This window comes from Parus major, chromosome 3, assembly GCF_001522545.3.
Source record: "Parus major isolate Abel chromosome 3, Parus_major1.1, whole genome shotgun sequence".
NCBI lineage: Eukaryota > Metazoa > Chordata > Aves > Passeriformes > Paridae > Parus > Parus major.
The window spans coordinates 60,737,738-60,764,654 of NC_031770.1; the positions used below are offsets into that span (position 1 = coordinate 60,737,738).

Genomic DNA, 26,917 nt, shown 5'->3' on the forward strand with positions numbered 1-26,917 from the left:
AGGATCAGACCCTTTGAGCTACCTGCTGGTGAGTGCTCAGTAGGTGTAAAAGTCCATATGGAGACAGAACCAATGGAAGTTTAGGTTTGTAATTTTAGTTGTAACAATACGAACTACCATATAGTTTCCATGCAAAGACCTACTTCAACACTAGAGGGCATATTTTTATTTTCTCAGGTAATATTTTTGAATGCTACATTATCACAATCAAAACAGCATCTCCTATAGTAATTATATACATATTTTAAAATATGGTAGTATAAAATGTTTGCTAGAATTTTATAAAAGAACCAACAACATTTTATGCTGCTCCATTTGTATTAACTGTTCAGCAGCTTAAATTGAGCTATTTCCACGTAGTTGCTGTAGTAGTCCATGACACTGTAGTTTGAAATTTTTCAGTTCAAAATTAAAACTTTCCTGGATGACTCTGTCCTCTGGGCTTTACTTTTGTGAAAAGGATGTCATAAGCAAAATTTATAGACACAATTTCACACTTAAATCTTATTTCTCCTGTTCTATAGGATCCCAAAATCTCTTAGTGCTTTTTAGAACAGAAAGGTGTCCAGGTACTCTGCTATTTGGTGGCTTGTGTTTTTTTGTATTCCCTTGGTTTTCTTGTATGCTCAGACTCTGTGTCTTTCTGGGTGGGAGACCCATTATGATGGGCAGTATCATTGAAGCTTTCATAACCATTTCTCATGGTGTCAGCAGATTCCCCAGCAGCAGGAAGTTTTGTGGAGAAGGATTCAGAGTGCAGGGCTCTATTCTTTGCAGCCTGACCCTGCTGGGCTTTTGCTTCCCTTGGTCTTCTCTGCCTTGTGTGGCAGGTTCCTTGGGAGGGGAATGAGAAACAGAGCCATGTGGTGTGGTGTGTAATCCCCCAGAACTTCACCAAGGCAGCAAATGAGGAGAGAGTCTATGGCTTCACCAGACTTTTCCCCATAAAGAACAAAAAGAAGATGGAGTTGCTCTGGTGAAATCTTGGAAGGAAAATAATTTCAATCAATGCTTAAATAATTATTCTAATTGCAATTTTGATGACTGTTACCTCTAAGAGCCGTACAGAGACAATGATGTTGCATATGGAAGAAATGCTATCACTTGCTTTTACATCTGTCTAATAAAGTGTTCTGAGACAGTATGACAGCATTGCACAAAAATTTCTTAGTGGCATGAAACTCTGAGATGACAGGAGTTCATTGAGCATTTGATGCATGTATTAATCAATAATGCTGTACTGCCTGTTATATCTTAGAGTTTAATTAACAAATTCAGTAAATAGTGTCCATAAGCTGATAAAGGGGTATTCAGCATAGCTTGAAAAATAAATAATACCATCAAAATTTAATAATTCTGGTAACTCACATAGCCCCCAGGCCAGTACTTACAGACCTTACATTTCACAAGTAGTTTCATTTGATCTATCAGGATAGGCTGCCCAAGTGAACATCAGTGTGTGTTTATCTGCCTGCTACGTGCAATCTGCTTGGGTTGGCCCAGGGTGCATCCAGAAAGTTTTATGCCTTCTCCTATAGAAGAGAATGGTTTGGAAACATGACAGTGCAATTAACCTGTCTGTAGATCTTTTCTGAGAGGCTGAGAGTGACAAATTTACATCCTGGTTTAATTTGCTGCCAGACTGGTTTAGAAATGGCATGAGCAGGCTGCCCTGATAGCACCATTTATCAGGAAGAGGTGCTCCAAGAGAAGATAAATGACTTGTAATCTCAAAAGAAAAGTGGCACATTTTCTGCAGCCTAGAGTGCAAAGCCCTTTCCTTCTGTATGCTTAATCCCTTAACTTCAGCCATTTCCTGCTCATTTGCTTAGCTCTAATACTCCTAATTGCTCTGAGTTAATATCAGTTCTGTGGATTTCATAGGATGACAAAAATTAGCTGCAGCAATGCTATATTCTCTCTCTGAACCCAAGTGAAGAGAGCAGGCAAAGGAAAATGGAAGGCAGGAAATGAAAGTTCACAAAAGGATCACCGTACCTTTGGGTACCCAAATTTGCCAGATCAGTGGTCATTTTAACTATCTATGAAATGAGCTATAATACTGACCGGTTTCACAGGGATCTTATCAGGGTTCATTAGATACAGTCCTTTGAAGACGGAAACTAGAAAGTGATAGTGTTCTGCTGACCCCAAAATCCTCTCCAGGTTCCTAAGTGTCAGTAGGCAACTCTCTGAGTAAAGCAATTAAAATTAAAATTAATTTAATTAATAAATTAAAATTAAAATTAAAATTAAAATTGAAAGTTTGTTTTCAAACTGCAGTTACATATCATTTATTGTGCATACAATAAATTATTATATCTGTTACATATGCTTGAGTTTATATCTGCTTGGATTTTCTTTGATGCATTTTTTCTTCTCTTTAGTTTGGTTGATAGAATCTCAAGATGAAATTAATTTCTTCAGTTCATGGTGCGCCTACCCTGGGGATGACTCACCTGAGCCTTCGTGTGCACCGGTGCACAATTGTTGTTCTCACTGGAATTTAAAAGTGCTATTCCAGGGCTTCTTGCTGTGTGAATTAGGTCTCTTGGTACATCTGTAATGTTATCTTAGAGTTTGTTTATTGTTTAGGTCTGTTTTATAACCATGAAAATCTTCTGATGTATTAAAGCGTCATTAATTTTCAAGAGTATGTATTCTGTTAAAGAGCTAAGGTAAATAGATCAGGCATTTTGTTATTTCATTTGAAGTCTTCACATGAGCTACATTTCTAGAAGTGTTCTAATTATGCAGAGCATTGAAAGCTGGGGGAAAAAACAATGGAGTAAGATGTTCTTGCTTCTTGACTTCCAGCAGTTCTGATAAAAGCCCATGAGGGGTTCATTTTAGAAACAGATGAGGAGTATTCAATTCACCACTCTTCCTCATTTTGGGTAGGATGCCATTTTGGGCTCAATTCTGGCTGTTTTTCTTGCTGAATAGCACTTAACTCTAGAATTATTTTCACTGATTTAAGTTAAGTCATTCAGTTCTATGATGATCACTTCTTTCACTGTTGTTCCCTCTTCAGAGAATTTGTGTTAAGCTTTTTAAAATTCAGGTAATGAAAATGGCTACACTATTTCCAGTAACTTTGAAATGAGCTCTGAAAAAAAAAAATCTCACTTTTGTGTTTCTCAATTTTGTGGCTGAACTGAGCACCACTGCCTTTAGCTGTGTGTTGCCTGATGTGACAGTGATTCACTCACAGCCAGCAGAGCTCAGTGCCATTCCGTGCAGTTAGCACACGTCCAGCTACTCACATCAGCAATGAGTAATGTGGACCTTTTAAAGTACACAAGTATGTGAGCAGCTAGATGAGTAAGTTGTATCTTCCATTTGCATAAATTCCTAGGTTTATATGAGGGCTAAATTTATGTCATCTATTTACCTGGGGCCTCAGGGCTGCTCATTTTGACCAGGATGTTGGATCTATGTTATTTCACTGATCCTGGATTAAATTCACTTCTGTTGTAAGAGGATATAACTAACTCCTTGAGTTCCAGTGAAGTGACACTGGTTTACACCTTCTGCAGACTCACTTGTGTGATTTCATACAAGATTCCAATACAGCTGGATAGTGAAACAAAGCTGAAGCAGAATGTAATGGCTTAAAGAGTGAGCTGTAAGTCTAGAAAAGGTGACCAGATATGTGCAAATGAATGAATGAATGAATGAATGAATGAACTTAGTTGTGATTCATATTAAAGACTCTGCAAGGCTATAGATTTCAAAGATGAGGCCATACATTTTACTGGAGGCATAATGCTTGGTTTGAGCTGAGCTAATGAATGAATCTGTACTGCCATTTGAGTTTCCATGGTGTGAAATATATCTATGTGTTTTTAATGAATGTGTGCAATTGTATACATCCCCACACATAAAGTTGACAATACATTGTGATTTGTGTTGTGTGACAAATTTCTGTGTTGCTTAGGCCCAGCAAAGTAGATGTTCTGTGTAGGTTCAGGTAAATTAGTGCTGGTGGTTTTGGTTCAGCTTGATGTGATATCAACTAATTATGTTGATGGAGCAATTATTTGCACCATCTAGCTTACTACACCTCATTACTCCCACCTCAGTTTCTAGTTTGCAGTAAAATAATAGCAGGAGAGGTAAATTAAAGAACTCTGCAGGAGAACCAGAAGGCTTTGCAAGATTTACAGAGGAATATTCAGGACTTAGGCTATCTGGGCAGGTGTGGTGGACAGTTAGGGATTGCTGTGTATGTGCAGAAGCTGAATATTTCTGTTGAAAAGGTTAGCAGTGGTATGATTACTCATTCTGTAGTTCTAGTCTCTGATATTATCAGGCTTCATTCTTCAGTGACAGTATCTTTCATTGTTCCTCTTTGGTTTGCTGAAGAGCTGCTGAATCTTCTTCAGGAGCCCAGATTCTATGGCATTGTTTTTTCATTATCTCAAACAATGGGATAGAAAGCTCTTGTAACTAAAATAAGACCAGGAAAAAACCTACAGCCTTACACAGAACAAGAACTAATAAAGGAACATTCTTTGACTGATCACCCAGCTAAAATGAAGTAGCAGTCAAGATCTCTCAGGAAGAAATGAAAGCCCATATTGGAGAGGCACCTGGGTTGATAGTAGACTAAAAAGGGCAAAGAAGGGAAGACTCGTATTTTAAACTAATTTAAAATTGTTAGCTTTGTTTAGAGTAGCCAAACAGTCCAGTTATGACAGCTTAAGAGCTGATGCCCTTAGTTGAGTGCCCATAACTGTCTTTGTATAAACTTCTAAACCAAAAAGAGCAGGTCAAAGCTAGGTCACACTGGGAGATTCAATATGAGTATTAAATACACTTCTGCCTCTCTAAGTGTCTATAGATGTGCCACCCATTTAAATTTGTGGAAATGTAGGCTTCAGGTGTCTAGGTACATTTATCTTGGGCCTCTTGAGATGCAGTAGAGTTTCTGAGACACCCACTAGGGTCTGGTACATCTAACACAGAGCCTTTGGGATGCCCATGTCTGCAGTGGTATCTGAACTCCAAGCAGGCTATCCCAGGGCATCACGAATGGCAATCCATAAAGTGTTCAGGGAGCTGCACTGAGCTCCTGGGCAGTACAGTCTGGCCAGAACAGCCACTGGATCAACTCAGTTTGTCCCAAAGTGACTTAGAAGGCAGGTGACAGCCATGCATCATTTCGGATATGACACAAGCTTTATAGGAGACGTGCCCTTTTTGACATTCTATTTGGAAGTCAGCACAGACTTGATAAGGAATGTAAAATGGCCCTGGGCACCTACCTTTGGACAACTGCATTACCCTCCAGCCTCCACTACTGTATTCACCAATTTAATGTTGACAAAACCAGGATTTTAGACACCTAATCTGTGCAGACACCTCCACAGAAACAGTGAAAATTAGGCACGGTTTGAACCTTGTCCTTTGCCTCAGCCCTGAAACAGAAAGGTCATGCAGAGTGGGCTGATTTGGCCAATGAGTTGTGCTCCAGCAGGTCACTGACTCCTGCACCGGAAGCTGCTCTTTCTTGCTGGGAATTGCTCTTGCCTGTACCCAAGCATCCATGTGTTGGTAGAAGCCAAAGGTTTTAAGGGCAGCTGTGAGCAAAAGAGAGGCTGTTGCACTGGTCAAAGCTGCAAAGACTTTTGTGTCCTGATGGCAGACGATGAAGAGTTGGATCCCAAGAGCTTGCACTTGTGTTCTTTTTAAAATATGAGATATACATAGAAATTCTCATTGTGTGATGGCAGCAAAGAGACAACGTATTCAAGGGGCACCAAAGTTTTCATCTTTCCCCTGTCCATCTGTGAGTAGTAAGGTGGAGTAAAGCCATAACAGAATAATTAGCATAATATTGTTTAACAACAGGAGTCTCACTGTTAGCAGAGCATATTTAAATTAAGGTATGTCATTTCTCATGATGCAGTGAAAGACAGTACTGTTGTCTGCCAGTACCCATAACTTTACAGGTAATTGCAGCTATGTATGAGCCATGCTCTTGTTTGATTAAATTTGTTTACCCAATAATTGAAGGCTTATTGTAGTATAATTGTAATTGGTAGTATACTGTGTTATTTCTGAACAATGGAAAAGTAAAGACTAAAGGGTATCCAGTGGAACAAACTGCCTCCTGTATGCAAATAAATTGTCCAGTTGCTGCTATAAACAAGAAGCATTGTAATCTGCCAGACTTCCAACAAAGAAATCATTATACATCTGGCCTGTGTGTTGAAGAACAATGATCTCCATTTCCAAAATTAAAACCATAATTAACCTATTATTATGAGTCCACAACACAAGAATGAAGAAAATGATAATATTAGGCCCCTCTGAATCTCAGATCCCCAATTAGCAACCCCTGAATCAGTGGTTCAGATTTTTCCCATATGAAGATTTCTTCATGCCTGGCTCTGTTGGTTATGGAGGCATCAGCCCATGGTCTGAATCACTGAAATTCTTCTCTCATTACCTACCTGCTATGCAGGACATTGCCAAGAAAGGCAAAGTCTCATAGGGATGTACCTCAAACACCTCAAGAGGCAACTAGGGCTCTGTTAGTTACTGCTAACCAGAAAATTATATGGGAGGCCTCTCACTGTTAAACAGTGGTCACAGGATTTTATTTTTTTTAGCTAATAGAAATAGGCTGAAATCATTTCTCATGCCCTTTTTCAGGGCTGCATTTCACTTTCCTTTGGGTATTCCTGGGAGTCTTGGTCTTGATCATTCTATCTTAATAGAATTGTGGAATATAGTAAAAAAAGACAAAGATGGTATTTCAAGATTTTTACCACAAAACAAGCTCTCTAACATACAGCTAGGAATATACTGATGTGTGTGTATATGTATTTGTTTACATCCTTATTACTGTCAGATGTTAAGGCCAAGATCTTCCTTCATAAGTCTCATGTTTCATATGTATTGTTAATGCATCATTGAATTTAAAATGAAGACACTGTTCAGGCCATCTGGACACAGTGATGAATAGCAAAAGTCAGTATAAAGTCTCCAGGTAGATCTTCAGTATTACCTAAGCTTCTGTAGAAAATGAGTGAGAACATTGCAGCTAAGGAATTTTCTGTTATTTAAACTGGCTGACAGTGCAAAAGCAACTTCAGATATTGAAATACAAAACTGCAGTGAGTCAGAAAAGAAAGAGAACAGTTTTAAAGTGACTCACCCACTCACATCCTATCTCCAGGTTTAAGGCTGCAACCAACTGTGCAGTCTGGAATACCTTGCATGTGTAGGGTCAAAACAAAAGCCAGATGACTAGGTTTTTTCTTTTTGTAATGAAAACCTTGAGGAAAAAACATAATCCAGAGCTAGAAATAAAGAAGTTCCAGGTAAAATATATTTTACTAGCTTAATATTACAGCCAAATTTCTTATCCCATCAGTTGTTCATGTAGCTTCTTTCTTCCTCTACACTTCTGCCTCCTGTAGTGCCTTTGGAGGGAGTCCTTTAACCATTGCTTTCCTCAAATGGATCCTTCCTTCCTTCATATCAGTTCAGCAGCCACGTCACTCTCTGCCCCACACACCCGTGTTTTGCTGGTGAGCAGATGTAACTCTGCTCAGCCCCTGAGGCTGATCAGTGTCAGAGATTTCAAAAGAGATTTCCTTTTAGTAGATGTTCCTTTGCTTCCTGGCCATATGATCCTAGTTGCCTTAGCATGCATGGTCTGAATTGGAACAGTCACATAGTAGGAACGCTGCTCTGCTCTGATGTCTGCTCCAAATTTGGACACTGAGCTGTAAGCCCAGCTGTCTGCTAGTCCAGTGAAATGTCACTGTCCTGGATCCTGGTATTTGGAATACAGGACTTTCCCTGTCTCTTTGCATGTGCTTGTTTTTCTTGCAGGTCACAGCATATGCATGAAATAAATCACTTGATTGGGTAGACATAGATTCAGTTCAAGAACTCACTTTTTAATTCTGACTATATTAGATAGCTCTTTGCTTTCTGAGGATACCTGTATGGGATCTTCGTTTTCAGGATACACTTGGAGTAGGAGGACTATTTCAATATCTGGAAGTCTGCTGACTGGCAGCTCAGGATCTGTGTGTTGGATGCCTGCTTTGTACACAGTTAATTTATTTTTCTCCCCAAATTAGGGTGAAACTGGCCATCAAGGTGGAAATTTGCTAGGACAGCTCACTACCAGCTCTCCAGCATAATAGCATAAGTTTTGTTCCTCTGAGAAAGATGGTAACATTTATATTTTGCTTTTTTTTTTTTTTTTTCTCTATATTAGGAGGCTCTAGTGTTTCTTTAAATCATTGGGAAACAAGGAGAGTAAGTTTTATTTGGAAAAGAGTAGGAAAGGTGTTATTCCTTTCTAAAATAATGAATGATGGAGCTAGAAATGCAAACACGCACATCCTGACAAAGGGTAAAATTAGATACTGGCTACAGATGGGATGGAAGAGATATGTTAGTTTTAGTACTGGGAGTCTTGTGTTTTGTTTTCTCTTTTGCTAAATGCCCTCAGTGAATTATATTGTTTAGTATATCCAGAAAGGGGAAAAATTTGTACAGATAAAGAATTACTTATTTCTGTTTCCTTCAGCTGATTCCCATTTGTGGCCATATCCCTTTCATCCCTGTCAGTGCTGCTGTTTGGCTATTATCTGCTTCATAGGTAGGTAGGTATGGGAACATTTTTCTGACACATTTTTTTAAGCTTTGATCATTTCCAGTGCTTTTGCTGGAACAATTTCTAGTAATACCACTTCTTTATTTAACTGTGGTACCTTAAGAGGACATTATACTTCAGCTGATACTTCTGGCAATACTGAGTGGAACAGAATAATTGTTTCATATAAATTACAGGCTATACTTCTGCATGTGTGTCCCAGTATGATGTTTACTTTCCTTGTGATAAAACACTGTTTACATTCAGCTGTGAATTACCACTGCTGCCTAAGGGGCCTTTTCTTCTTACTCTTTGAATTTGTATGCTCCTACCTTCATGTGGTGCTCTGCATTCTCCCCTTTGATTTTCATCTTGCTGCTTTACAGAAGCCCACAGGAACCTTCTCAGCCTTTGGCCACAGACTTCTGAGTAATTTGTTCTTGTGCTTAGTTGAGGGAAGAGCTTCAGCAGAGCTTGTGCAAGGGAACACGTGTTTGTACAGACAGCGTTATACAGAATTGTAAGTCACTGTTACTGCTCGCACAAATCATGTGCAAATATATCTTTACTACAGATTTATGTCACTGTATTAAAAAAATCAAGGTAAAAGCTGTTTAAAACAATACACAGTGCTGTCAATGCATCCTTTCAGTAATCCTCTGAGTGCTTTGCATCGCCGTTGCCTTATAGCAGGCACAGAATATCCACTTTTCAAATTAATATCGAAATTCCTTTTGATACTGTCAACTGTTCTTCGAATCATGGCAGTTATTGCTCTCCCGCAGGGGGAGATGGATGAACGATGAGGAGGATGCTTCTGCAGCTCCCCCTTGTAGAATAAATAATACAATGCATGGTGCTGCTACTGTGATTTCTTATAACCTAATGTTTCAGTAAAACTGGTTACAAAACATGCTAAGTATGATTTATAGGCCTGAAATGATGACTATCCAGCATTCCTGAGCAATGGATTATTTATTCTTTTAGTCAGAAGACAAAGCTTTCTATATTGAAAAATAGCTGATACCACTTTAATTACAGCCTAGGTACAATGTGCACATTGTGCTTCTTAACCTCCCACTGACAGACACTAAAGTGCAGTGGACCTGCATTTCCTATTGTATGAAATTGCTCCTAGGATCCTGCAGGACCCATGAGAAAATTGCAAAGAATTCTTACTTATCCCTGAGCAAGTCTGTCTCAGCTGAATAAAACTCCTAAGTCTTTCTAAAACCTTCATTCTTAAGATCTTATATTGAGATGGCCCCCTAATGGCACCAGAATTTCAGCTTAAGGTGCCCAGCTGATTTTCAAATACTTACTTTTAATTATCATTCTTTTCTTTCCCCTGGGATTAATTTTGAAAATGTAAGTCTCTGGGTGCATGTGCTTAAGAAATTTTCTTGTATTGACATTTCTCTCTTATATAAAAAAGGAAAACAAACCAAAACAAGAATTTGATATCTCTTGCAAGAGATATTTCTACTGCCATAAGAATACTTGGTTTTCTTTTTCTTTCTCTCTAAGCAGCAAGTACAATATGTCTAGACTTCAGTAATGCATTTGGCACAGAAGATGTAAGTTTGTAGGAAATAGGCTGTGAAAAGAAACCACAGATGAGCGATGCTAATTACATCGTTTGATGCACTACTGGAGCTCAGATAATGCCAGCAAGGTAAAAGGATTCATAAGGAGTAGAATATGTGCTCTTGCTCAAGATTATCTGGGAAGCTATCACCAAAAGGTACTCCAAAGAGGATTTGTCAGGATGGAGAGTAGCAGGTGGCTCAGCCCTCTCTATTCATTAACTATAATGTAAACAACTTAATTAACATTCAAGAAGATTGTTCATTTGTTACAAATCCCATTGGGAAGTAAGCTGAGCATCTGTAGTGAGGAGAATAATACAGAAATAGTACAATATATTCCAAAGGTGTAAAAAATGGACCAAAGCTGTAGCCCACGAGGTCAAGCTCTACTCTTGGGATTCATCTCAAAGATGACTACAAGAGACTAAAATGTCTGAGTGATCTCCCGCAGGCTTTCAAGGTGTTTTAAAGTATAATTTTGGCTCGTCTAATATCCTCCCTCTTTTAGAGGTGTTTGATCCAAAGTGCAGTGTGTCCACCAGTCGTTCCATCCCTGACTCCAGTCACACATGTGAGCATATGAGATGTCCAAACCACAGTCTTGTTCCCAGCAGAACTGGGTTACTTATCCTACATGAGGCACATCTACAGAACAGAAGGCAGGGGCTGGTGGGTAGAAAAGTGTTTTAGGAAGAAGTAGCATCTGGAAAAAATAGAAGCTCATCACATTCTGTGAATGGTCAAAGTCACTCTTCAATGGAAGTGACACACTAGAAGAGCAATAATATCTCAGGTATTATTAGTGAACAGTGACAACAGGACATAAGCCTCTGACATGGGAGACATTATCACCAAACATGACAGAATTGTGCTCTTCAGCCACTGTTCAAGAAATCCCCTGGTTTTAAAACAGACTGACACCTCCTTGCTCATTATTTGGTCTCTGGCTTGCAAAACCAGATGCTTTTTTGTCAGCTAGTTTAGGAATAACAGTAGGGGGAAAGGGCTGATAAAAAGATGACCATGAGGTTATTATTTTGGATATTACTTTTCCAATAACTAGCAGGAGTACAAGGTTATCCATCAGTGTCTCGTGGACATAGTTTACTCATTTTAGTCCCCTCCTACTGTCTGAAACTGTAAACCCTGTTTCCAGAGAACAGAATTATTAGAGTAGCTGTAGGACAGATTCTGCTGTAATTTACTCACTGGAGGTTTCTTTTATGAACAAAACGTCGCTGTGAAAAATAACCTCCTTTACCATTTGGAATTGTGCTTTCGCTGTGAGATGTTTTTCAGTTTTTACCATTGTTCAACTTTGACAGCAGACTAAACCAATACATCATTTCTTATGAGAAAGGATCACAGCCCTGAGGAGATTATGCTGATTTCCATAAGATATATTATCCACATTGTCCTTTTTCATGGAAGCTTCCTTTATGATAATACTGCTATGTATTTAACAGTACATAGATGATAAAGTAATTGAATCATTTGCAAAACCAGATATTTTGTGCTATAGCCTAAAGAAGGAACTGCCCTCCTGTTTTTCAGTCACAAAAATTACCTCAAAATCACAAAGGCAGTTTCTTAATATCATGCTCTGGGAAAACACTGGAGTTTTACTAGAGCATGGTGTTACTTACTATATTGGCTCCCCCTGGACAATGTCTATATGAACATCTGTAAAACTTTAATAACCTGTTTAGACACAGGTGTACTGGAGTAGACTATAAATGAGGTTTCTTCATGAATAGATTTAGTAATAGTGACAGCATGTTTTTCATCTTCTTGCTTCTCTGCAGGCAGCCAGCACTCTGTTCCCTTCTCTACATTAATTTGTCTCATCTCTGGCTTCCTTCTATAGGCACATCAAGAACTAAATTAATTGAATCCCATTGGTTTCTTTCTGGAGTCATTTATCCTAATGCTTTATTCCCTTTATACAAGAAAATGTGGGTGCTCTTACTAGTTTAATTTTGTTCACATCATCCTTTTAAATGTGGGGGACCAGCTGACAATTTTTTCTCTCAGTCTTTACTGAATTTCCTCAGATTTTTGTGGTACCTGCAGAATTTGTTCTGCTTCCACAGCAGTGATTACAGAAGAAATTATGCTTCCAATTTTATCCAAGAGAGACTGCTTACCTTACCCTCTTTTCCCCAGGCTGACATTCCATGATTACAGGTGAGTCTGCTAGTAAGACTGTTTGGTTTCATTTTATCTTATATGGACATTGTTAGCACTCTGGAACACTGTATAGAACACTATGAACGAGAATTTGCACATGGAAACACAGAAATTCCTGTGTCAAACCAATCAATGGGTACTCTCATTTTTTAAATGCAATTAGCATTCCAGATCCGAAAGGGCAGGCCTAAACCCATTAGGAGTATCACAGCAAAGTTAGGAGAGGAAGGTGTAAGGGTCAGATGTGTTATTAAAATGGTGAACAAACATGCTGACTTAACCTCTCTTTAAATTATGCCAAATTATTACAAAATACTATGAAAAAATCCAACCTCCCATTAACAAGAGACCACATGAGAAAATTATTTGTAGATGTGTAACTACAGAGTGTGCTTGCTTGTAGGAGTGCAAGATCTTTGATGAGTAAGCTTTGTGCTAAATAACAGCAGTGAAATAGCAGATCTGAGCCTGAAAATGTGACCAAGCCCTTGCTGATGGACTTAGGAAAGACTGAAGCTGCAGCTGATGCTTGCAGAATATCACTTTCAAGAGGAGCTCCCATGATCAGCTGTTAGGTCATCCTGTGCAGGCATTTACGTTTGAACTTGTGCAACTCCATGTGAACCATGCGAACTAAACCCAGTGCTGTCTCTGCAAAGAACAATGCAGAGCAATTAAGTACAAGTGTCATGGTAAATTTATGCTGCATCAGAAAGTTCAGCCTTCAATGAGTTTCAGAGCCTAAAACCACAGAAACAAAAAATAATTATAGTGACTCATGAGGGCTATAGAGGAATTCTTCTGAATTAATAGCAATATTCATGTGCTGCTTTCCCGTCAGCACATCAACCACAAGTAGCCAGAGGCTGTTGGTAGAGACACAAGACCTTCATTGTAAGGGATGATGGTGATGATGATGGTCCCATTCTTGTGGTGGGTTCTTCTGCTGCCACTGTGCTATGGGGTACAGCAAAACCTGTCATTTATTTAGTGCATTGGCCAGCCTGACAACTCTGCTGTGGTGGCTCAGAATAAAGCTGCTGGGACAAATTCAGTGAAGGGTTCAGCAGTTCAGCACTTAAACTCTTGATTCCCTTATTCAGATCTTCAGGTGAGAGAACAAGCTACAGCTTGGTCAGACTGGTCTGAAGCCTGGGGCATAACAGTTGTTTGCTTTTTTCTGTCTCTTTGTTACTGGTGACCGTTCCTTGAGTATCTTAAGTGTCAGAAATAGCACTCAATTTGTGTTTATCTACCGGCCTTAACTGATATTTAGTATTTTATTTCAGATATATCCTTTCATAATTAGCACACTATGAACTTGTATTATAATTAATGTCTATTCAATTTAGGTCCCATTTTAAGAAAATTAATAATTAAGAAAGATTTATTAAAATTAATTCATATTTAAGAAATGTCATAATTCTCTGGGGATCACTTAAAATTGACTCTTAAGATTTTGAGGTATTTTTTTAACTGGCAAGCAACTGTCAGGGAAGACGTTTCACATAGATAAGAGTCACAGCTACTCCTACTACTCAATCAGATATTCTCCAGTAAGGTCCTCTGAATTCTCACTAACATGTAAGATCATTGACTCCTGATTTTACACATTTATTACTGGATGGGAAAAAGATGTTATTGCAATACTCTTGGCCTACAAAGGTCCATATTCTCCTTCAGTTTCTTGAGATTCCCAACTGAGTAGTTCGCCTATCACCCTTGGTCTACACTCTGTGCCAGGACTTGAGAAAATTTTAGTTTCTCAAGTGACTTGGATATACTTCTTAGTGCTTCACCATGGCTATAGGCAATATTTTCAAAAATTTTTCTGTGTGGATGGAAGCAACATGACAGCAACTTCCTTGTTCATTTCCAGGAAGGAAATAACATGTTTTTTCAGTTACTAATGCTATGCTATAAATTATTACTGCCATGGGCCAAATTCTGTTTACATTTTTATTCCTTGCTGAAAGGTAACAGCATTCCAAGTTCTGCTCTTGGTAAGACAAACTTATCAGTGTTTCTTGTATAAGCAGGGAATTTGTAATAAAGTTTTTTTGTGACAGTGTGTAACAGAACTCACATTTGTATCCTAAATTACCTTCTTTTCCTTTCTCCCTCTTTCTTTTCCCTCAGTCTGTAATTCTTGAACTACTTGATATTGCTTTTCCAGTCTTCTGTTTATCTTTGCCAGATAAATGACATTCCTTTGACTCCTCCAAGTGTTGTAGTAGAGAATTACTGAGATCAGGGACATTCTGAGTATAGCATCTAGTTTTGCTTTTTCCTTTGTTTTTTAAATTCCTCTCTGAACACTCTTGTTATTTTTTATAGATTTTGTTTGTGCTTCTATCAAAAGCCATTCTCTCCCACCCAGCCCCCTTGCCATTAAGCTCCTATATTTAATCAAGGCAGGGAAAAGACACAATCCTACTGGTTAGTTTTAAGAGTTGCAGACAAATCTTCTCTGAGTGCAACTATTCATGTGGTCCAGCTGCTGACCTAGTTTGCTGAATCCAAATAGGGATTCTTCATCTGGCCAAAAAACTATCCTAGGAGGAAGTAAATTGAACAGTAAATTCTTTCTGAGCAGCTGAACATCCCTGTTTGCCCACAGGGCTCCGCAAACAGATGAATGACTACAGCTGTAGGAGAGGGTTTGAAGCACTGGGTTCCCCTCTCTTGTAACACCAACACCTCTCAGCCCAGAACTGCTACTTGCAGCTCATCTTTTGGTGCCAGCTTCTGAGTCTGGCAGCATGAGGATTTCTCCTTTCCTCTCTCTACATCAGCATCACCCAGAACCTCAGTGCTGCTCCACTGCTCTAAGACCAGCTTCTCCCCAGCTGCTGCTGCCAACAAGGTGGGAAGATGTTGGTGGAGCTGCTGCTGCTTGGATCAGCAGTGGGAGACTGAGACCATACCACTCTGAAGGAGGGTGTAAACGAGTTATGCAATGGAGCTGGACCTCACAAATAGTCACCCCTGCTCCAGTCTCCCACTGCTGCGTGCTCCTCACAGACATTCAGCACAGCCTGCTTTGCTCTCTTACCCATTCAGACTCCATTGTGTGTGAGGAGTGTTACATGTGTATGATGCTCATCTCTAAAATTCAGCCTTTTGGTCTTCTCAACAGCAAAAATATAATAAATGCATACAATCAGGGACTAGTTACAGAAAGTTTTAATTCTCATGAACGTAGGAGGCAAACTGTGGAAGTCTTAAACACCATGTGTTACTGCATCTACATGTATCATTACAGACAAAGCTGTTACAAAGCAAACTGTAGGAGACCATCCTACATTGCTGTCTGGATGATTAGGAAATTCCTTAGAAAGTCACTGAAGCTTGTCACTCAGGTGTCCTCAGCCTGAGAGACAGGCTTCAGTGTTGGAAAGGGTCTTTTTTAAGGTCAATCTCACTGTGAGAAACAGAAATCGTGAGCAGGCAGGGGAACTGACTCCTGCCACCTGTTCTAGTCCATGCTTACCGTGGGCGGGCTGCTACCCCCATGACAGCTGTCATTGGGCAAAACATGGCAACAGAACACATACCATGAGGTATGTTGGTTCCCCAACATCTTCCTGTCAAGGGTAAGTCCATTTCTGAGCAGCAACTCAGTGTAGCATAACCTGTGTTTTACTGATGGGCTGCTCTAGCAGCTGCTCTAACATACCCAGAATGGTACCACAGGATTTGGTTTGCCCTCTGAGCAGAGGAGGTTTTCACTTCTGCTGTGTCAGAGAGAAGAACCAGAATAGGAATTTAAGTAAAATTGGAAGTTTGTAATTTGTATATGTCTGTAAATTTATTTTCATGGATACTTTTTTGCTAGGTGCACAGGGTGGGTGCAAGTAGTGTCCTCTTCTGTCTGTGAAGCTATGAAATGATTCCCTTCTCCAGCAGAAAAAGTGACGGCAGCACTGTTAAAAACACATACTTACATGTTCTATTTTTCTGGTTTTTATTAACTCAACGTTGTCTCCTACAAATACGATTTGTCATTCACCAGAAGATTTGAAATGTAGACTTAAGTTACACATAGATATAAAAAGCATAAAACAGCACACGGTACCACTGCTTAGACCATAAAACATTGTGCTGTCCACAGATAAGAGTGTTGTTCAAGCTCAGCTCAGTTTCCTTCTGCTTCAGGGATTCAGTCTTCAAAGCTGCAGATGCTTCTGCTTCTTATCCCTCAGCAGCTGAAGCCCTGCTGGCTCTCTCCTGATGTTTCTCACCCTTGTCTGGAGCATGGACAGGGAAAACACAGGGCAATCCCATCCTGCTCCACCAGAGGCTGTAAAACCTTGGGCTCCTACTGGCTCTTCAGAAATGTTTTCCTCCTTCTCTTAATTATGTACAATATATGAAGGGATACAATTTTCGTCTTTGATTTAGACATATCTCTTGCCTCATACTTAAACAATAACTTGAAAAATATTTTACAAAGAAAAAGAACATTGTTCATCTGAATGTCATTCATTATTATATTGCTATATTTTATACCCTATTATTAATATATACAAAATTTCTTAATTGCCTTTTACAGATGCATGGAAGCATATAATATAACAGTTTTAAAGTATCCCATCTTTAGATTTTTTTTTCCTTGGCTCATGTCAATCTCTTTAATAAACTATGGTTGCCTGGAGAATATAGGAAGTATTTGGAATGTTGTTTAAAGTTTAATAATAACTGGTAGCATTGTCCATTTGCGGCCTGAATGGTTGCAACACCTGTCAGGGCGATCTGGTGGAGATAGCAGCATCATAAGACTTAAACAATCATGGAGGGCCATTAATGTGCAGTGTCAACAGATGCCAGGTCCTGTTCTTTGTTTGGGGCTTTCCTTTTCTTCGGCTGCGTTTTGTTGTTGTTTTCCCTCTGCTCTCGGTTTTGTCTTCGGGCTGCTCGCCCTTTGCTTTCCTGTCTTGTCTCCTTGCTTTCATCTTTGTTGGATTTTTTTCTTTTCTCCTCCCTATTCTTTTTCCCTGAAAAAAATGATGGCATGTTAGAAGATTTGCTCAGACTATTGCAATTTCTGAGTCCCTCACTTTGCCATAACCTGTGAAGCCAGCCCTGGATTAGCATATCCCATTAGGAGCTGAACACTAGTATCAGTATTTGGGAATATCCAATCACCACACCCACATCCCAGGGGATTCTTGGTATTGCAACATGAATCCTGTGGCAGTTCCAGCACAGATGTGTGATGGTCTTCAGACTAAAATGTGTCTCAAACCAAACTCTAGACCATTGTCTCAAAATTAGGTATTCAACTGCTTTATTGCTTTAAATAAGGTAAGATGTTGAGGAATTTGTTGCTGCTACAGACCTCTCCAATAAAGCATCCTGTCCCCTAGGAACATTAAAACTTTGCATATTGGCTGTGGAGATGATACAATAGAGTGCATTTATGCTTGCACGTGAGGAAGAAGTTCTTTATGCTGAGTGTGGGGCGGCACTGGAACAGTCTCCCCACAAAAGCTGTGGATACCTCATCACTGGAATTGTTCAAGGTCAGGCTGGATGGGGCTCTGAGCAACCTGATCTAGTGAAAGATGTTGCTACCCATGGCAGAGATGATCTTCAAAGATCCCTTCCAACCAAAACATTTCTGTGATTCTATGATTCTATGATTCTGTTTCTTCTATTTCTTCTATTAGCTTTACAAACTAAAACTTTACAGAGTGCAGGAATGACATTGGCTTGAACTCGTAAGTACACACTAGCCTAAAACAGATTAGATTTTCTGTCTGTGTAGAACTACTGAGCTATGCAGCTGAAATTCACCTCTAGTTAGATGAATCCAAATGATATTTTCAAAGGCAACCTCTCTGGAAACTTTCGTGATAGAATGTCATACTGACTGGTATGCCTTCTTACATGGAGAAACTTCTGGACAAGTATTGAAAAACATCTGGCTAAACTCTCTTTTATAATTTCCTAATAATGATACTAGTGAAAGTAATCTATCCTTCTTTGTTACAGAGAGAATACTTTTTGTTTTTAAATTTTAACAGAGATAATTTCCTACACCAATGTAGAGGGAGTTACGCAAACCTGGCAGTAGCTCTTGCCGTTGAGGGTGGTAAATTTTGGCAATTTTTCCCATTCCTGACTCAAAACCAAAGACAGTGGTTTTTGATGCCTCACTGAGCTCTGTGGGAGTATGTCACAATGAGGGAATAGGTGCAGGGGAAGTGGATTTGTTCGGAGAACAGATAACCATCCAAGGAGCTGCAGGTCAGATAAAGGAAAGGAGATTCAGAGGAGGTGAAGAGAATGCAGAAAGCCAGGAGCGAGATGAAGATGTGAGAATATTCTGGATCTTCTTGTTGTTATGTAGCTCTGTGGGAATATTTTACAGCTTCTCCATTCTTTACCACCACTGCGTGGGATCAGAGAGCAAGAGAAGGTTTAGAGACATGCATTAAGTCAAGTCGGGACCAATATCTGCCTTTATCATTTGTTGTTTCTGAAACTTTAAATGTAAAATGACTCCTTAAATTTCAGGGAACCAGTCAGAGATTATCTGAATATACACCCACATACCTGCAGAATCCCCCTCTGAATTTGTAAATGCCATCTAAGGTGCATAGATATGAGCAGGAGAGACCTGAAGAACTGGCACGGGAGGCTCAGAAAGAGCTACCACCACTGGGAGAAATGTACCACCACTGGGAAAACTGGGAGACCTCCATACAGAAGTAAGGCTGCATCTTACCCAGCTGTGATGCTGTCTCTTACTAATGGATAAATGACAGTATGGGATTTCATTCCAGTGGTTTGTAAATACTGTTGGCCCAAGATGAAATGTTATTTGAATGGAAACTGTCCAGACATTCAGTGTTTGACATTACTCACTTGGTGATTAGCCAAAATCATTCAGCTGTGACTTCGCAGCCACGGTTCTTTAAGTATGTTGGAATGACATGTAATGGTTTCCCATTCAGTCATGGACCAGGATATATGTATTTATATGTGTATGGATATACTAAGAATAAGATATCTTTGTCTAGCTAGAAACTTATCTAGGCCTGGCTTTACTGGTTCTGTTCTAATCACACTGATATCTTTACAAATGTCAAAGAAAACTGATCTCTGGAAAATACTTAAAACTGAGTCCTAATTCTCTCCTACTCTGAGGATAGCTAGTTTGCAGTCCTCTGTGCAGTTTTGTATGATTTAATTCCATTTTGTATGATTTAACTCCATTCTACTGCCATTTGTGAAAAGATCTGCCCACTAGACCTATAGTGTTATGGTAAAGCAATATAGTATAGAATGGTCATCTTTGCTGGTTCTTTAGTTCCTTTCACCACTATTTATAAAAATGGGTATTTTTATATGAAAGTGTAATGTTATTCCTAGTCAATCTGTGTTTCAGTTTAGACCCAAGATTCTATCAGCAGTTCTCTGCTAGCATTGGGATATAGCTGGAGCCCCATTCTTGTGTACATCGCCCTCCCTGTTCATATCCCTTCTCTCTTCTTCCCTGAGATTTATTCCTGAATATTTTTTCTTCTTTCTTCTACTGGCTGAAACTCACTTCATAGCAGCACATTGAACTGGGTAGTGTGGAAATTCATTGGAAATTCAGGCATTTGGCTATCTGTGAAATGAAAAGTGAAAAAATTACATGGGCCATTATGTTTACAAGTTCATCTCTGAATAAGAGATGATCCTTCTGTATTTTAAGAGAGTTTATAAAAAACATGAAGAACCATTCTTTTATATGGACAGATAGTGATAGGACAAGAGGGAGAGGTTTTAAGCTAAAAGAGATTTAGATTAGATGTTAGGAGGAAATTCTTCATTGTGAGGGTGGCAAGACACTGAAACTAGCTGTCCAGAGAAGCTGTGGATGGCCCATCCCTGGAGGTGTTTGTGGCCAGTTTGGATGGGATTTGGAGCAACCTGGTCTTGTGGAAGGTGTTCCTGCCCACGGCAGGGGTGCTGGAAGTAGATGACGTTAAAGAGCCCTTCCAGTCCAAACCATTCTATATTTCTATGACCTACTTTGCCTTTGAAGAAGATGACAAGGCAAGGCCATTATTAAAACTGGAACTCAGCGAAGAAGTAAACGACGCAATAACATGACCCGGAGGAATATATTCTCCTGCAATTTCAATTTCATTTACGAGAAATGTGCTTGCTAGGAAGTCCTCCCGGGCTGAGGCCTGTGACATTTTATGCGTTCGTGGCTACGTGTGTGCATCCCCAGGTGCCCGTGGCTGCCTGCTGCCGGGGCTGTGCTGCAGTGCCGGTGCCGCCCGCGCGGGGGCGTCGCGGTTCCGCGCCCGGCGGGGGCGGCTCCGGCAGCCGCGGGTTCCCTTCTCCATCCCCTCCCGTAGTGTCCTGAATTGCCGCCCGTGCCCTTCCTGCCGCTGTACCGGCTGCCTTTGCTGTATTTTGCCTGCGGGTGGACTTGCTCGGATGGCTCACGGAATTCTTACTATGATGCACTAACGTTTCTATCCTTTATTTCTTCTTATAGATTCAAAGCAACCGTTCAAAATTAAAACAAACAAACAAACAAACAAAAACAAAACAAAAAAAACCACAAACAGGATAAATATTTTTAAACAGGAGATAAAATATTTTCCAATAGAGTGTTTTGCTTATGAAGAGAGTATATAATATCAGAGAAGTATTCATGAGAATCTAATTCGTCCCTGATATTAGATATTACAACTGTTGCACGTATAGTTCCTGCAATGTCTATTGCAATAAAGTAATTAATTGGTGCTAAAATATCTTTTATGTTGGAACTAAAGCTTTGTACAGAAAACTGTACTGGAAAAATTGATCTGCAGGCACTGTGAGATTTCTGGTACACAGGAGATGCCTTGCTGCTTCTAATAATAGCAAAGTCCCATATTGATGAAAATCTAGAGACTTGCTATAATTTTGAGAAGTGCAGTAGTTCAAATTAAATGCAGACATAAAATTAGTTTGGATAACAATATAATTTCATGTCTAATCGGATTCAAGGTGCTGAGTTCTTGTTAATATATTTCATAGCCCCGGGTCGAAGAAATTCTTGTGTCTGTATGCAGTCCATGTCTGAATACATCTATTTAAACAAGCCAGGGTATTTCAGAGAAGCCTTTGCATTATCTCATCAGATGTGGTATTTCCACTAGATCTATAGCTGTATTTTATGGATTAGAGGGAGGAAGCATTGGCCATGACTTGGGAGGCCTTGGTACTCAAAAGCACTATATGACAGGCAGTTACTTGGAAAATCATGGCTGACATGGGTTAACTACCACAGGCGACAAATTTCTTATAGTTTAAGCATTGTCACTTAGTCCCACCTATTATATTCAGCTGTAATTGTTACAGGGGGCTTGGGTGCTAAAATCCCAAAGCACCACAGGAAAATCTGATCGTGCAAACTGCTTCACTTTGATGGGGGGGGGGAGGGGGGAAGTATTACAGGGTAGGCCTCATGGAAAACCCAGAGGGATGAGAATCTGGCATCAGAGATTTGATTATTGTATTTCTTTCATCATTACCATGAAGACATTTACCAAGGGAGAGCAAAAGGAGCAAGAGGAGTCGTAGAGCTGCTCCTGTCAGGATTGCAGGCACTGATGTAACAGGCCCCCCTCTGAAAGGGTCCTGCTGCTTCTATTGTGACTGTCACCACGGACCACAAACCCTCCCCACTACACTGTAATAAGCTGAAGAGCTGCAATAAAAGACCACAAGCCACTGCTGTAATGTGCCACAGTGTTCTTTCACACCCCTCACAGCCTTGTCTGACCTTTTGGCACTTTCCTGGCTGCTGGAGCACTGTCAGCACTGGTGCTGCAGTGCCCCTGTCCCTCCATACCCCATGAGGTACAGGGACAAAACCTAAAGGGTAAATGCCACCACACTGTATTGCTCTCCCTCCCACCTGTCCACACCCTTCTCAGAGGCATTTTTAGTCCTCCTAAACTAAAAGTCTGTCACACTTTCCTCATGATGCGGCCTGGACAACAGCATGACGCAAAGAAACCATGCTGAGCAAAGAAACCAGGAAGAGGAGCATGCCCCAGGCTCTGAACTCCCTTTCTCTAGCTCTGTCAACAATACAGTCATGCCATATTATGCAAATGAGCAGATCATTCTCATTTTCAAGAAAAGTGACACATTTTTTTTCTGGAACATAGCCTGTAGCATGTACTCTCACTACTTGCCAAGATAACAATCCTCCAAACCTCCAGCTGCCCAGTGATGCAATGGACTTTCTCCTTTCATTCCCAAGCCACAAGTGGCTGATTCATCTGGTATGTCTTTTTGAAGTTTAAACAGCATAACTGCATAACTTTTTTCACAGCAGTTTTTGTTTTTTGTTTTTTTTTTCCCCTTAGCTATTGTGGCCCTATTTTATAATCACTAGATTTCTGAGTAATCAGAGTGTGAGGGTCAAAAACTTCACAGCAACCTAGATGCTACGTGACTTAATGCATTTCCTGGCCTGCCTTACTGCTGAAGATGTTCCAAATGCTGAGGAAAATATAGGTAAAAGTTTTAATAGAGCTAAGGTCCAAAGACATTCAAGGAGCAAGTAACTTGGCTAAACCTATGTTCTCCTGCGGTTGAGATGCATGATGGTAGCCTACCTGGTTTCCACACCAATCCAGATGGATACAGATCTTAAGGCATGTGTCATATCCATAGTTCTTTGTGGTGATCTTAGATAATCTAAGATACCTGGACAAGCTCAAAAAGTGGGCCCATGGGAATCTCATGAGGTTTAACAAGACCAAGTACAAGGTGCTGCACCTGGCTCGGGACAACACGCAGTGTCAGTACAGGCTGGGGGTGAACAGATGGAGAGCAGCCCTGCCGAGAAGGACTTGGGGTGCTGATGGATGAGGCTGAACATGACCCAGCTATGTGCTCCTGCAGCTTAGAAAGCCAATGGTGTCCTGGATTGCATCCAAAGCAACATGGCCAGCAGGGCAAGGGAGGGGATTCTGCTCCTCCTCTCCTGTATGACCCCACCTGGAACACTGCATCCATCTCTGGGGTCCCAGGCACAGGAAGGATGCTGACTTTTTAGAGCAAGTCCATAGGAGGGATGCCAGGATGATTAGAGGGATGAAGCCCTTCTCCTATGAGGAAAGACTAAGAGAATTGATTGTTCAGCCTGGAAAAGAGATGGCTTTGGTGTGACCTAATTGTGGCCATACAGTACCTGAAGGGAGACTACAAGAAATATGGGAAGGGGCTTTTGACAAAGGCAGGTAGTGACAGGACAAAGAATGATGTATTTAAAATTAAATACAGTAGGTTTATATTAGATTTTAGGAAGAAATTCTACAACAGGTTGCCCAGAGAAGCTGCCCCATTCCTGGAAATGTTCAAGGCCAGGTTGGATAGAGCTTCAAAATCTTGGTCTAGTGGAAGGTGCCCCTGTCCATGGCAGGGGGTTGGAATTAGATGATCTTTAAGGCCCATTCTAATCCAAACCATCATGTGATTCTATGATGATGCTATACCTTAAAAGCTATTGTTACTTATGTTTAAGCAACTATATTATGGGATTTGATGACTAATTCCTATCCTATCTCCTCTTAAGAGTGGAAATACTTCTCTAGATGTAGACTTTAGATGTCTTTGTATGAGGATCCTTAAGGTTCATTTGCCTCTGAAAATAGGATCTGGACTACTAGATTGCATTCACTTGAAAAATGTTCTTATTTATATTGAGTGTGCTAGCTTGTCCTTGCAAGAACAGTGGTGAAAGAGGCACATTAGCAGGAATGAGAATGTTGTTTCCAAATACAGAAATAGCTCGGGCCTGCACCACAGCCGTTTGCATAAAACAGGAAGAGAGGAACGGGAGGAGGCTGACCAGATTAGTTACGCCAAGACAGGAGATGTCGGGTTTTTCACTGCTGTGGGAGATAAGGAGAAAGTTGTATCCTGTTAGGTGTATGGGAAGTCAGGAGATACAATTTCTTCTGTGGATGGTTGGGAAATGACACTTCTACACTCATGAGCTCATAAACAAGGCTTATGGAAAGTCCCTGGCTTGTGATGACATCTTGCAATAGAAACTGGTTGGATGTGCCTTTCCTGTGCCATAGAAAAGATATTGCCAGTGCCTGAAAATAGAATATCTTCCAGTTAAATAAAGAAGCAGCCAGAGAAGGAGGATTCCTGTAATGAGTTCTGTTTGCTGTTTGTGGAGACATTTATTGCTGCCTCTTCAAAAAAGCTCTTGTGGGGATTTATTCCCTTAATGCTTGTCTGTTGGGACTAATGGAATTTGTTAGCAGCCTTGTTTTAATCAGGACTAATGTGCTAACAACACCAATTTTGAAATTACATAACAGTTTTCATATTATAAGAACCCGCAACTTTTAAAACCTGAACACAAGCTTCCTAAGACAGGAAAGTAATGGCAATTTAGCAGACCAGAAAATCACTCCCCATTCCTTAGGACCGGACATAAACCATACTGTTATTTAGAAAACTGGTGTTTTCTTCCTTTGAGACTTTTAATGGTGACTTGTGAATGGGATTGGGCTTTTACAGCTCTCCTGAAAGAGGAAAAGAGGTCCATTAGTGTCCAAATCCACTTGATAGGCCTTTTTTAAGACTAGGAGAACCAGTACAAATATTGGGAATAACAGTGATTGGTACCAAAAACCTTTCCTCTGTTAGAGCATCAGGATATTGGGAGAAGTCTCTAATAGCTTGTTTTCCTTTTCGTCACCAATAATCCAAGCCCTCCCATTACCTTGGATTGAGGTCATAAATATAGTCCTTTTAAGAGACTTATTTCAGCTGGTGCAGGCTTTTGAACAAACCAGAAATAAAAATGTGATGCTGCATTATGTCAGAGCTGCATGTTTAGTCTGCTGCTCTAGAAATAATCAAGAAAAGTTATACATGATAAGAGACAGATGCTAGTGCCTCAGCAGACATTTCAACTCTTTCTAGTACAACAGTAAAATGGAGAAAACCCCCAAAGAAACTTGCTTCTTCACTACTCAAATTTGTGATCAGTGTGCTCTGAAGGGAGATATAAGTGAGAAAAGATGTTTTCCTTGGCTTTACTTAAACTGATTGCCTCAATGTAACCAGGTGATTCTAATGATACTCATATGACCCCAATGTCTGGGTGCATCCCGAGGAATGCCTTTTTCCATTGTCAACCATGGCTGAGAGCTAGGCTATGCTAGTGGTTGAGTTCAGATCCTGGAGGCATTTTTCAAGTGCTAACTCCAACACTTGGATCAGGCCAGCTGTTCCTACCCTGGTACTACACACCAGGACCAGAGAGCCTGGGCATCTTCCACCATTTCATTTGCATACAGGTGCACCTATACCCTCCCTCTGGAGTCCCCTCCTTACATTTTCTTATGTTTTCTGATATGCCAGGAAGGTAAAGGAAGATGAGGAGCCAACAGGATGCACCTCTGGCCCCTCTCAGCACGGTTCACTTGTCCTTTCCACTCTGAGCATCGTTTGTTTGCACTTCTGCCTGGGGTGACACCTGTGCTGACAGGTAGACAGGAGTCCCTGTGCACCCCAGGCCAGCTGGATCAGCCTGTCAGCAGCAGATGACATACAGAGGGACAGCAGCTCCTGATGGATCCTCTCAGCAAAACCATCAGCACAGAAGCAGGATGTTATTACCTAAATTCACCAGAGACCCAATTCTGACCTCTGTGTTGTACTTGCTCAAACACAATGAGGTCACCAAGGTTGGTGTTTAGTGTAATTGAAGGAGAATTTGCTTTCAAGGACACTTTTCAAATCAAGGTGTTGAAAATTGACTGTCTCTTTCTGTTTTGTGTGTACTATTGTGTGTGTGTACTATTTCACCTGGCCAAAGCATTGATCCTCCCCTCTCTGAGTAGTGCCAATATTTCCAAATACATTTTCAAAGTGATTGAAATGACAGGTCAGGCTCCTAAATTTCATAAGGCTCAGAGACTTCAAAAGTCCCCTCTCTAAAAGGGTGACATGAGATTTAAATTTGGCCATCTCCATGTGTTTCTGAAGGATTTTCTCACCTGTTGAGAGAATAACTGGCAGTTTACCAGGTAGAGGGAAGCTTATGGAAAAGGACATTGGGATCACCAAGACTCTTGGGCTGCCTCTTAAAAAAGGCTCAGAGAATTTATATGCCAAAAGGATTTAGAATTTAGCTCTAGGAAGCTTGGGAATCTTGGACCAAATTGCCAAAGGGATCTCAGGTTTTCAGGCTGCTGAGTCTTTGTCAGCCTGCTGGGAGGGTTGCCAATAGACAAGCTGGAAGGCTACTAGGCAGAAACTTCACACAAGGGCAAGGTTGTTTCAAAAACCTGCCTACTTTTGACTGGGACTTCATTGAAATCAGCAAGTTTCTGGGAAATATGATGACTTTGGTAATCTGGTATTTTCCACTTCTTAGGAATATCAACGCTTATAAAATATTAAAAAAATGTTTCTAAGCAGGGTCATAGTGGATATGCACAAAAGGAATGCAAATATTTTAACATCGCCCGTA

At 40.3% G+C, this 26,917-nt stretch overlaps 1 protein-coding gene across 1 annotated transcript in view; it reads right to left on the minus strand.

Annotated features, from left to right (window-relative positions):
- Nucleotides 1-16,355: 16,355 nt before the first annotated feature.
- The window catches only part of RSPO3 (R-spondin 3), a 58,413-nt gene continuing 47,851 nt past the window's right edge, over nt 16,356-26,917 (minus strand). The window contains exon 5 of the mRNA XM_015620342.1: nt 16,356-17,402. Within this exon, the coding sequence (XP_015475828.1) occupies nt 17,209-17,402 (194 nt within the window). The 3' untranslated portion in view covers nt 16,356-17,208. The remainder of the gene's footprint in view (nt 17,403-26,917) is intronic.